Here is a 13847-nt window from a genome sequence, read left to right as displayed (position 1 = left end):
TAAATACATAAAAAATAAATAAATAACATTATGGTGATACCTTTTGCTTTTCCCAAATACAATGTAGCCTACAGGTGTAAGTGACCTTTCATCAATCCAGTTGCAATGGATGAACTGTGATGAACTGCCCTACTTGTGATTGTTTAGAGATTTTAAAGGTTTTATAACAATGCTACATCTTCTTTGGCTATTCTACAATCTATTCACCTTTTCAGCACCAGTAGGCTACTTTCTGTGCAGCCGCACACACACACTCAGGCATGCCAAACAAGCATACACAAAAGTTTCAAGAGTGGGGGATGGAGTAAAAGATGGAGACAAATTGAAGTGTGATTTATTTTCGCGGAATGGATGTACAGGACTGAGCGGCGGTCATATTTTGTACCGCTATGCGGTACATCTAGTTTATTTATTTACTATTACGAAAAACGAAATGAGGTCTTCACGGTCAACAAACTATGCTACACTACGCTCTAAGCCTATGCTTAATCGAAGTTTTTTCATCACCATAAAATAATCAACAGATAAGATTCATGTGAACTCAACAACTATCACCACCACATATGTAGTACTATTTCCATTTCGGGCACTTAACCTATCTTGCTGCGTCAATTCAGTGACAAGCCCCAAGTGGCAGTCTCCTCTTCCTCCATCAATTTACCTCAGACTGACAGCAACGCATAACGTTAACGGAAATCTCTAGTGCCACAATCAGCGCCACAATTAACGCTTCAACATCGGAAAGTGAGTGCACATTCACTTGCCCTCTCTCATTGGGGGCCAAGCAGCGAAGCTGCGAAGGCACCCATTGTGTTTCTATCTTTTCTTATTATTGGGGGCCAAGCAGCAAAAATCCCTGGGCCGAACTAAGTTCAATGACCCCTATTACGTCACTTTCCGCCATATTGGACCTCCGCCATATTGGATTTAGTCCAAACTCTACGAAAAGTTTCAGCGGTCAGAAATTTCATCCGATTTTCACGGAACTTGGCGGAGATGATCTTCTGCTCGGGCCGCACAAAAGATACTTGTCAGATTTTTCAATTTCATTTTTGTTTGCCCGTGACAGCCAATCAAATATGCCGATGAAGCCGCCAAACAGGAAGTGGACTAACATCTCCGTGGTACCTTGAGTTAACATAACAAAACTCGATACCGTTAGTCAGGACACTGTCCCAATCACTCACAGCAATTTTTATGCATATACATTGAACAGTCTAGCGCCACCACCAGTTCAATGCTGGACATGCGTTCATGCGCGTGATCCTTGACTCTTTTGTCTGATTTTCACAATTGAGGTAGCATCTGAATCCTTGGACCATCCCGAGTTCATCAACTCCTATCCAGTCACTTTCCGCCATATTGGACCTCCACCATATTGGATTTAGTCCAAACTCTACGAAAAGTTTCAGTGGTTACAAATTTCATCCGATTTTCACGGAACTTGGCGGAGATGATCTTCTGCCCGAGCCGCACAAACGACACTTGCCAGATTTTTCAATTTCAAGTTTAGTTGCCCGTGATCAATCACACATGGCTATGATGCCACCTAACAGGAAGTGGGCTAACATCTCAGCTACGCTTTAATGTATGAAGTCCAAACTTGGTACAGGGATTTGGTATCTGATTGTGAGGACGCACTAGGAAATTGGCATCATTTGGCCTCTATAGGGGGCGCTGCAATACAGGAAGTGAGCATGTATCTCAGCAACGCTTTGATGTACAAACTCCAAACTTGGTATAAGGACCTGTTACCATATTGTGATGACGCACAAGGAAATTGGCATCATTTGGCCTCTATAGGGGGCGCTGCAATACAGGAAGTGAACTCGTATCTCAGCAACGCTTTGATGTATGAAGTCCAAACTTGGTATAGAGACTTGGTACCTGATTGTGGGGACGCACTAGGAAAATTGGCATTATTTGGCCTCTACAGGGGGCGCTGCAATACAGGAAGTGAGCTTGTATCTCAGCAACACTTTGATGTATGAAGTCCAGACTTGGTATAGGGACTTGGTATCTGATTGTGAGGACATGCAAGGAAAGTGGTCTCATTTGGCCTCTAGGGGTGCTGTAATACACAAATTGAGCTCACATCTCAGCAACTCTTTGGTGTATGAAGTCCAGGGACATGGTAGCTGATTGTGAGAACGCACAAGGACATTGGTGTAATTTTCGCCTCTAGGGGCACTATAACAAAGTAAACTAGAATGTAATGCCAGAGGAATTACAATAGTGGATGGAACGCTGCTAAAGTTGGTGGGGAAATTCCTGGAAAAAAAACATTAAATCACTTAATCTTTGAGTTCATACAAACCCTCGTACCAAAAGACCTTGTGTGTCAAGGCATTCTTGAGATATAACACTCAAGTTGTTTTTCACCTTGACATTTGACCTCCAACATCAATTCACTTCATCTTTGAATCCATACAAATACTCATACCAAATTTCAGGCATGTAAGGCATTCTTGAGATATCGCACTCAGAGTGTTCATTGACTTGACCTTTGACCTTTGACCGCCAACATCAACTCACTTCATCTTTGAGTCCATACAAACACTTGTACCAAATTTGAAGCACATGCGTCAAACCGTTCTGGAGATATAATGCGCAAAGCATGAGATATGGCTGTGACTTATTTTGACACACGGGAAACACTTAAACAGGATGTGTAGTTTTAGGGAGCACCAGATTGTATGCATTAGAAGCTGAGACAGTTGATTTCACAGGTGACACCTGTGTCAGTGTTCTAATTAGCCCGGGAACTACTCTGGGAGCTTAACAAGTGCAGCTGCCTTTAGGCCATTATGACATCACAGCCTTTGAAGTCTAAGGGGGGAAAATGAGCTTTTTAACATTTTTAATCCCCTATTTCTCAAAAAGTATAGACCCTTTCAACAAGGTAAACAAAAACAATGCTTGAACATTCTATTTGGGCCCCAATCTACTTCCTCTGCATTGAGATAACATATGGAATGTTAAAAAGGAAGTCTTGTGGGGCCAACTATGATGCTGATAATGGAACTCTCTTGAAAGGGTCCATAAACTTTTTTAAAAATCTGAAAAAATAACTCTCTTGCCCCACTCCAGACCTTCACAACGGTTATTTCAACAAGTTTGTACGTTAAGCGGTTAGAGTCGCATTAATTCTTGAAAAGGTAAAAAGAAAAGGTTATAATAATAACTAGAAAAGCATTTCCTGAAGGAAATACAGTGCATGAAAATGCAAAAAATATGATGTAAAATATCATACAGAGTAAAAACAAACTATATTGGTTGCTAGGTAGATGAGGTTTAATATAGTTGGAATGACTGAGCAGTTAAATAGGTGGATAGTTTATATAGTTAAATTATTTGCTTGGTAGATAAGGTTTAATATAGTTGGAATGATTGAACGGTTAAATAGGTGGATAATTTAAATGGTTAAATTATTTAGGTAGATAATTGACGATAACTGACAGTTGGAATGGCTCTAATGTTTGCTAGCAGTTATGCTAACTATGTTATCAAAGATAATAATGTTAACCAAGTTACTTAACTTAGTTAACTTAGCTAATGTTTTCATTTTTAGTAATTATGCTAACTAGCACTATGTTAACCATGTGACTTAGCTAACCTAGCTAATCATTTTTAGTAGGTATGCTAACTATGCTAATTAACATGCTAACATGTTAAGTATGCTTACCATGTGACTTAGCTAACTTAGCTAATCATTTTTAGTAGGTATGCTAACAATTCTAACTATCATGCTAACATGCTAACTATGTTAACCATGTTACTTAGCTAATCATTTTTAGCAGTTTTGTTAAAAATGCTAACTAGCATGCTAACTATGCTAACCATGTGGCTTAGCTAACTTAGCTAATCATTTTTAGCAGCTTTGCTAACTATGCTAACTAACATGTTAACTATGCTAACCATGTTACTTAGCTAACTTAGCTAATTATTTTTAGCAACTTTGCTAACAATGTTAGCAATGTTAACATGCTAACTATGCTAACCATGCTAACTAGCTACAGTGGGTAAGAGTCATAGTTGATGACAAGTAACAGTTACAATGGCTGAACAGTTAAAAAGTTCAGTAGTTTAAAGGGTTAAATTGTTTAACAGTGAAATATTGTAGTGAGGACTTTTATTTTGAAACATTTTTTGGCAGAGGAAGCAGTTGAACAGGATGTGTAGTCTTAATAGGGCCAGTTTGTATGCTTAAAGCCTGAGACTGGCAGTTGGTCCAGGTGGCCTGAACACCTGCCATAGGATTCTAATTGCTGTGATGTCATAAAGGGCAATGTTAAGTCAATGGGGAAATTTTGATCGTTTTTAATTAATAGTTTAAAAAGTATAAAAGTTACAAAGATGAAAAATACAAAGCCCACATGTCCTAATTAAGACCTACGCATCAATGTTTGAATGAAGTTTCTACGTTAAACGGTTGAAGCTGCATTAAATGCGTTAGAAGAAGAAGAATAAGAAGAACTAGAAAAGCATTTCCTGAAGGAAATACAGTGCATGAAAATGCAAAAAATATGATGTCAAATATCATACAGAGTAAAAACAAACTATATTGGTTGCTAGGTAGATGAGGTTTAATATAGTTGGCATGACTGAACAGTTAAATAGGTGGATAGTTTATATAGGTAAATGATTTACTTGGTAGATAAGGTTTAATATAGTTGGAATGATTGAACGGTTAAATAAGTGGATAGTTTAAATGGTTAAATTATTTAGGTAGATAGTTGACGATAACTGACACTTGGAATGGCTCTAATGTTTGCTAGCAGTTATGCTACCTATGTTAACAAAGATAATAATGTTAACCAAGTTACTATGCTAACTAGCATGCTAACAATGTTAAAATGCTAACTATGCTAACCATGTGACTTAGCTAACTTATCTAATTATTTTTAGCAGTTATGCTAACTAGCATGCTAATTATGCTAACCATGTTACTTAGCTGACTTAGCTAATCATTTTCAGCAGTTTTGCTAAAAATGCTAACTAGCATGCTAGCATGCTAACTATGCTAACCATGTGACTTAGCTAACTTAGCTAATCATTTTAAGCAGTTTTGCTAAAAATGCTAGCTAACATGCTAGCATGCTAACTATGCTAACCATATGACTTAGCTAACTTAGCTAACTAGCTACAGTGGGTAGGAGTCATAGTTGATGACAAGTAACAGTTACAATGGCTGAACAGTTAAAAAGTTCAGTAGTTTAAAGGGTTGAATTGTTTAACAGTGAAATATTGTAGTGAGGACTTTTATTTTGAAACAGTTTTTGGCAGAGGAAGCAGTTGAACAGGATGTGTAGTCTTAATAGGGCCAGTTTGTATGCTTAAAGCCTTAGACTGGCAGTTGGTCCAGGTGGCCCGAACACCTGCCATAGGATTCTAATTGCTGTGATGTCATAAAGGCCCAATGTTAAGTCAATGGGGAAATTTTGAGTAGTTTTTAATTAATAGTTTAAAAAGTATAAAAGTTATAAAGTTGAAAAATACATAGCCCCTATGTCACAAGTAAGACCTACGTAACAAAGTTTGAATGAAGTTTCTACGTTAAACGGTTGAAGCTGCATTAAACGCGTTAGAAGAAGAAGTATAAATAGAAAAGCATTTCCTGAAGGAAATACAGTGCATGAAAATGCAAAAATATAACGTAAAAAAATCATACAGAGTAAAAACAAACTATATTGGTTGCTAAGTAGATGAGGTTTAATATAGTTGGAATGACTGAACAGTTAAATAGGTGGATAGTTTAAATGGTTAAATTATTTGGGTAGATAGTTGACGATAACTGACAGTTGGAATGGCTCTAATGTTTGCTAGCAGTTATGCTAACTATGTTAACAAAGATAATAATGTTAACCAAGTTACTATGCTAACTAGCATGCTAACACACTAGCATGCTAACTATGCTAACCACGTTACTTTACTAACTTAGCTAATCATTTTTAGCAGTTTTGCTAAAAATGCTAACTAGCATGTTAACATGCTAGCATGCTAACTATGTTAACCATGTTACTTAGCTAACTTAGCTAATCATTTTTAGCAGTTTTGCTAAAAATGCTAACTAGCATGCTAACATGCTAGCATGCTAACTATGCTAACCATGTGACTTAGCTAACTTAGCTAATCGTTTTTAGCAGTTTTGCCAAAAATGCTAACTAGCATGCTAACATGCTAGCATGCTAACTATGCTAACCATGTGACTTAGCTAACTTAGCTAATCATTTTAAGCAGTTTTGCTAAAAATGCTAACATGCTAGCATGCTAACTATGTTAACCATGTGACTTAGCTAACTTAGCTAACTAGCTACAGTAGGTAGGAGTCATAGTTGATGACAAGTAACAGTTACAATGGCTAAAAAGTTCAGTAGTTTAAAGGGTTAAATTGTTTAACAGTAAAATATTATAGTGAGGACTTTTATTTTGAAACAGTTTTTGGCAGAGGAAGCAGTTGAACAGGATGTGTAGTCTTAATAGGGCCAGTTTGTATGCTTAAAGGCCGTGTTGCAGGGTTAATTTTTCAACGAATTTGTGCAATTTGCTTGTTGGAAATAAACATTTAAACTGTTATCCATTGTATTTTATGTTGTTGGGTATCACAAAACGGAATATAATACGAAAAAGTAGTACTATTTTATAGCGGTTTGCAACGATTCTCCTTTCCCCCACAATGCATTGCATTACGTCACCTTGGGGAGAGAATAGACCAAAGCCCGGCTTGAGAGCAGTGAGAGTGACTAGAGACAGTTGTAGACAAGAGTATTCAGAGAGCGCAAATTATAGATAAATACGTATATATAGATAGACTAGATATATAGATAGACAGACAGATAGATAGATAGATATACAGATAGATAGATAGATATACAGATAGATAGATAGACAGATATATATAGATCGATAGATAGATAGATAGGTTAGTATAGTGTTACATCCCGGTCTAGGGCTTGTGGGATATAACAAAAAACGGGCAGACACAAAACTTAAGAAAATGGTGTATTTATTAATACAAAAAAAACCAGTATGGAAAAATGTCTAAATTAAGAAAAACACGGCCTACAAAGTAGGCCTCGGCGGCCAGGCGCTCACTCCTGGTCTCTCACCCCAGGGAGTGAGAGAGATGACGGCAAGCTGCTCGGGCAAGGCCCGAGGCTGGCCCTAGTGGCAGCGATGTGCGGCAGCGACGGTGGCAACGAACGATCCCCACAGCTAGCCAGCGAGAGAGCTCAATGACGTCAGCCCCCCTTTTAAAGGGCCGGGCTACCCTGACGTCATAGGGTTTCACACCACCCCTCAGCTGCGCCAATCTGCCTAGAAGAACACACAACAAAAGTAACAAACACAAATAATAAACAAGACCCACAGGGTCGTAACACCCCCACCACCAAAAATCCATATCTAATATGGATTAAATCTAAGCTAATGTGGACTCACTGATAAGTGCGTGACAATGTGTCAGCCAAAATGTTATCACACCCCTTCTTATACCTTATCTCCAGGTTGAAGCCCTGCAAGTAGAGTGACCAACGCATAATGCGCTGGTTGGTGTTTTTCATCCTGGAGAGAAAAATCAAGGGATTATGATCTGTATGTACAACTACAGGTGCTGCGGTACAGCCGATGTATACCTCGAAGTGTTGAAGTGCCAACAACAGGGCTAGTGCCTCCTTCTCGATGGTACTATAGTTCAGTTGGTGTTTTAAGAACTTTTTAGAGAAGTAGCAGATAGGGTGATCAAGTCCATCTGATCCCTCTTGAAGGAGCACAGCACCCGCTCCTGTTCCACTAGCATCAACTTCAAGCTTAAACGGCAATTCAAATTGTGGAGCTGCAAGCACCGGAGAGCTGCACAGCAAAGTCTTAGCATTTTGAAAGGCAGCTTGACAATCCGCAGACCATACAAACTCAGCAGTGGTACGAAGTAAGTTTGTAAGAGGCAACACAACATCAGAAAAATTTCTACAAAAGCTACGGTAATAGCCGGCCATCCCTAAAAAACGGCGCACCTCACGCTTAGTCTTGGGAATCGGAAACTCAACAATGGCCTGAATCTTGGCCTCTACAGGACGTACCTGACCTTGGCCTACTTGTTTGCCCAAGTAGGTCACAGTAGCCTTACCAAACTCGCACTTGGCCAAGTTCAAGGTCAGAGAGGCATCCTGCAGACGATGAAACACAGTGTGGATAAGCTCAAGGTGACTGGGCCAAGAGGACGAATGTAGCACTATATCATCCAAGTACACCTCACAATTCTGTACGCCCGCTAAGACGATACCCATCAGGCGTTGGAAACTAGCAGGCGCATTGCGGAGTCCAAATGCCATGACTGAATACTGCATAAAGCAGTCTGGGGTAACAAATGCAGAGATTTCTGCAGCACGAGATGTCAAGGGAACCTGCCAATATCCCTTTAGCAGGTCAAGCTTGGTGACAAAGCGTGCTGAGCCAACTCTATCCACACAGTCTTCCATGCGTGGCAGAGGAAAGGAGTCTGGCTTGGTCACTGCATTCACTTTTCTGTAATCAGTACAGAAACGAAATGTTCCATCGGGTTTTGGAATTAAGATACACGGGGAACTCCACGAGCTCGAGCTAGGTTCAGCAAACCCATGATCAACAAGATATTGGACTTCAGAAGTCATAATGGCTCTCTTTGTCGGATTCACGCGATATGCGTGTTGCTTGATAGGGGAATGGTCACCCACATCAATGTCATGACTAAGGACATTAGTCTGCGAAGGGATATCTGAGAATAAACCTGGAACTGATTGTATCAGCAGCTGAATATCCTTAGCGCGTGTATCTGACAAATGAGCGAGAAAGTCATTCAAATCTTTTAAAATCTCAGAATTCTGAAGCCTAGGAGAAGACACAGGGACATCACGAAAAGTTATGCCATCCTCCTCTGGGGAATAGGAGGAGACCACAGGAACCACAAAACCCACAGACACAGGACACTCGTCCACCTCTGTCTCAGACTCTCTAGCAATGTACGGCTTCAACATATTAATGTGGCATACACGAGTTTTTCGCCTTCTCTCAGGCGTGCAAATAACATAATCAGTCTCACTAAGTTTGGACTCTACTTTGTAAGGCCCTGAGAACTTAGCCTGTAGAGCGGAGCCAGCCACTGGCAGAAATAGTAAAACTTTGTCGCCAGCCTGGAAGGACCGGTGCACAGACTTACGGTCATAACGAGTCTTCATCTTTGACTGAGCTGAAGACAAAGCTTTTTGAGCACATGCACAAGCACTATGTAAACGCTCACGAAAAGAGCTGACGTACTCCAGGATGTTAGTTTGTTTGTGAGCAGTGGTCTCACACCCCAGCTGTTCACGCAACAATTTTAACGGACCTCGAACAGTGTGTCCAAAGATCAGGTCAGCGGGACTAAAACCTAGTGACTCCTGAGTCGTTTCACGCACAGCAAACAACAACAATGGGAGGCCGTCATCCCACTGTTTTGCAGAATTGTAACAGTATGTGCGCAACATAGACTTCAGGGTTTGATGGAACCGCTCCAGAGCCCCTTGTGACTCTGGATGGTATGCACTGGATATCACATGCTTGATGGACAACTCCTGTAACACCTGCTTGAACAAGCGAGACAGAAAATTGGATCCCTGATCTGTTTGAACAACTTTTGGCAGCCCAAAGGTCGAGAAAAAACGAATAAGTGCTTTCACAACTGGCTTCGCCTTAAGCGAGCGCAACGGAATAGCCTCTGGGTAACGAGTAGCGGCACACATAATGGTCAACAGGAACCGATGCCCAGATTTTGACTTAGGCAAGGGTCCTACACAATCTAAAATGATCCGTTCAAATGGTTCACTAATGACTGGAATCGGGTGAAGTGGAGCGGGTGGAATAGCCTGATTTGGTTTCCCTGCTATTTGGCAGCGGTGGCACGAACGACAGTGTCTCACTACGTCAGACTTTAGGCCAGGCCAAAAAAAATAACGCAGGATACGATGGTAACTTTTCTTGATCCCTAAATGACCTGCAAGATCATGGTCATGCCCCAGTGTTAACACGTGCAGCCGAAATTTAGCAGGAACAACCACCTGATAAGCAGTATTCCAACCCAAATCCTCACTCTGAGAGGGAATCCACTTCCTCATTAGCAAGCCATCTTCCCAATAATATGCCACTGATTTCTTCGCTATTTTTTTCTTTTCTGCAGCTGTAGCACGGCACTTAGCTAAAGACGGATCTTTTCTTTGTTCACGACAGAGCAGCTCCCTGTCAACAGGCAGAGACAGAAAAGATTTCGAAATTTCAGCACCTCCGGAAGTGGACAGGGAACGAGGTGATTTTGGAATTTCAGCACCCTCTGACGTGGACAGCGACCGACATGCAGAATCCGAAGATTCGGGAGAAGACACAACTGGATTGTCAAATGACATAAATGAATCCGATAAATCGGCAGAGCTGGACTTACGTGCCTGAGCACGAGTCACTACACACACTGGAAAGACTTCAGATAGGCTAGGATCTACATCAGTATACTCAGACGGGTTCGAAACGACTTCAGGAAGAGGAATTACTTTTTCATGTGCAAGTTCGTTTCCGATCAGGAGATGGATGCTATCCATGGGCAACTGGGAACAAACAGCTACTTTGACAAAACCAGAAATTAACTCACTTTTAATATGGACAGTGTGTAATGGAACCTTCAAAATTCCCATGTCAATTCCCTGCACTAGTACGTCATAACCGCAATAACTTTCATCAGAAAATGATAATGTAGAAGCCAGTATGAAACTCTGAGCGGAGCCTGTATCTCTTAGCATTTGAACAGGAATATTATCTTGCTCACACCCCGTAAATGAGACCATGCCTACAGAAACAAACGGCTCATAAACTGGATCGATTTTCGAATTTGACTTAACTAAAGGACGGACAAAACCGGAACCTTTCGAATATTTTTGCTTCGGAGGGGGTTTCGAATTCTTCATTTTCAAAACAGGACATGCTGCAATACGATGACCAAGTTCGTGGCAATAAAAACATTCCCGCGACTCAATCTTCTGCGGTGGACTGTCAGACTTGGAATTTCTCCAGCTCTGCTGCGAACTGGGAGGCTGAGCTGTGTCACGCCGAGAAGAGGAGGAATTGAAAGAGGTTTTGTGCGTGAGAACAAATTCGTCTGCACAGACAGCAGCTTGCGCCAATGTTGTTACCTTTTGATCATTTATATACATCGCTACGGAGTCTGGAATGCAGCTTTTAAATTCTTCTAGCAAGATTACTTGACGAAGATGTTCTCTGGTGTGTGCACGTTGTGAAGTGCACCACCTATCAAATGCATTCTCTTTCTCTCGCGCAAATTCCACAAACGTAAGCCTGTCGGACTTGCGAAGGCCACGAAATCTCTGACGATATGCTTCAGGGACTAACTCATACGCATTTAAAATTGCCGCTTTCACAGTATCATAACTCGAACTTTGTTGCACTGTAAGGGCAGAATACACAGACTGTGCCTTGCCAGTCAAGACCGTTTGCAACAACAACGTCCAGACTTCAGCCGGCCATTTCAATGTAATAGCAACCCTTTCAAAATGCGTGAAATATTTCTCCACTTCACGTTCATTAAAAGGCGGAATCATTCGAGTGTTGCGACTCACATCAAAAGGTTGAGCTGGAGGCAATGGCAAAGGAAAACCAGGAGCAAATGGAAGGACATAATCGGGATGTCTTATAGGAGCTGGTGCAGGAGCATGTACATCAGACGCATCTGACGTATTCAGAGGAGCCGAGAGTAAAGGCGCGGTGTCAATCTCGCCCATCGGAGCAGCAGAACCCGATCCCACATGAGCCGACAATAGGCCTAGGCCTAAAGCAGAAGGACGAACAGGAGAATGAACAGGGGAGTGAACAGGAGAGCGACTTAAATCTCGAGAGGGAACTGAAGGAACTGGCTGAGCGATGGTAAGTCTCTTATCCTCCAATTCCAGCTCAAGTTTTTTTAGAAGAAAGTTACGCTCATCGCGTTCGTGTTCGCGCTGACGCTCATTCTCAGCCGCTTCGTGCTCTAACCTTTTTAAATCAAGCTCGTGCTGAATCTCTAATTTCTTAATTTCAAGTTCTTTATCCAATTCCTTCTCTTTAACCACCCGATTTTCCCTTTCAGCACGTATGCGTGCCGCTTCTAACTGTAATTTGCGCTCTTCAAAGGAGTACTCTCTAATTTTCAGTTCCCGATCAGAAGCATTGCTCGCAGATGACAACACAGGAGAAACTATACCTTCTCTAGCAGGCAGAATATTTTTAACAACTAAACCTAAACCCACAGCTTTAAGGAGCAATTCCTTACGCTTCTTGTCCTCCGAAGTAAGTGTGATTGAAAAATGCTCTGCAATTTTTTCTAATTGGTCCTTAGTGCAACCCGACAAAAGATCCTCGGAAGGACTTTTAATAAATTCTTCAACCGCAGACATTGGGACAAGCACTGACGAAAAATATAGCCGAATTAACTCAGTCTGCGGTAGTCAAATTTAACAAAGAACGACCAATTTCCGTCGTTCACAAAAAAAGCTTATCTAATTTCTAGGCTACCCCCTCTAACCCAAAAACGAATGCTCGGACCAACAGCCACCGAGCAGAGGAAAAAAAACCTCAAAAGCCACGATCAAACATTTGCCACTTAATGCCACGAAAAAAAACACACGCGCTTTGTAGTTAAACAAAGGCACTTGACTAAGAAGTCGCCACCAGACGCACACAAGCGAAAAAAACAAACTTTAGCAAAAAACAAAAATATAATGTTAGTCTGCCCAATTGCGCTAAAGCATCGCTCTAACCAATAACCCAGACTGGGCGAAGCTCTGGACCCTAATACCCTTAAACTAAAATAAACCTAATTATCTTCGAAGCTTACCAATTGGAGGTTCGCAATGAACCTCCCCCCGGGATTGCTTCACAAAACCACCACCAAATCAAAAACATAATCAAAACACTAACTCACCAGAGCCTCTTGGTCGCAAGCGCGCTTCCTAAAAAAAACTGTTACCACATCCAAAACAATACGACGGCACGACTAAAGCGATACAAAAACTGGAGGGGGGGAAATTTAGGCCCAAGTTGCTAAATTGGGAACAAAAAAAACCGGATAGAGCCCCCATTTGTTACATCCCGGTCTAGGGCTTGTGGGATATAACAAAAAACGGGCAGACACAAAACTTAAGAAAATGGTGTATTTATTAATACAAAAAAAACCAGTATGGAAAAATGTCTAAATTAAGAAAAACACGGCCTACAAAGTAGGCCTCGGCGGCCAGGCGCTCACTCCTGGTCTCTCACCCCAGGGAGTGAGAGAGATGACGGCAAGCTGCTCGGGCAAGGCCCGAGGCTGGCCCTAGTGGCAGCGATGTGCGGCAGCGACGGTGGCAACGAACGATCCCCACAGCTAGCCAGCGAGAGAGCTCAATGACGTCAGCCCCCCTTTTAAAGGGCCGGGCTACCCTGACGTCATAGGGTTTCACACCACCCCTCAGCTGCGCCAATCTGCCTAGAAGAACACACAACAAAAGTAACAAACACAAATAATAAACAAGACCCACAGGGTCGTAACAATAGATAGAGAGATAGAGAGATAGACAGCCAGATAGGCCTAGCATAACGTTAGCATAGATAGATAGATAACGTTAGCTAAATAGATAGAAATATATAGTAGGTAGGTTGACAATGGTGAACTACTGTGTTTGTGCTGGGTGTAAAAACTCAACCCAAACAGGACACAGGGTCCATGGCTTCCCTTTGAAGGACAAGGCAACCCTCAGACAGTGGGTACAATTTGTCCGTGTTAGGCGGGCAAATTTTTCAATGACCTCCGTCACCAC

The 13847-nt window shown here is 41.5% G+C and overlaps 1 protein-coding gene across 1 annotated transcript; it reads right to left on the bottom strand.

Moving 5' to 3' along the window:
• Positions 1 to 461: 461 nt before the first annotated feature.
• LOC121714158 lies at positions 462 to 13575 on the bottom strand. The gene is made up of 2 exons (XM_042099362.1): positions 10680 to 13575; positions 462 to 473 (listed from the first exon to the last, which is right to left on the bottom strand). The coding sequence occupies exons 1-2, from the start codon at positions 12444 to 12446 to the stop codon at positions 462 to 464; spliced, it is 1779 nt and encodes a 592-aa protein (XP_041955296.1). The 5' UTR covers positions 12447 to 13575.
• Between the last annotated feature and the right edge of the window lie 272 nt (positions 13576 to 13847).

Source organism: Alosa sapidissima, chromosome 7, assembly GCF_018492685.1.
Source record: "Alosa sapidissima isolate fAloSap1 chromosome 7, fAloSap1.pri, whole genome shotgun sequence".
Classification (NCBI taxonomy): domain Eukaryota; kingdom Metazoa; phylum Chordata; class Actinopteri; order Clupeiformes; family Clupeidae; genus Alosa; species Alosa sapidissima.
Note: the sequence above shows the minus strand (reverse complement) of the source record. Positions and strands in the feature narration are given on the sequence as shown.

Excerpts from the sequence above, each read along its gene's own strand:
- LOC121714158 (XM_042099362.1), bottom strand. The coding sequence starts at position 12,446 with ATGTCTGCGGTTGAAGAATTTATTAAAAGTCCTTCCGAGGATCTTTTG.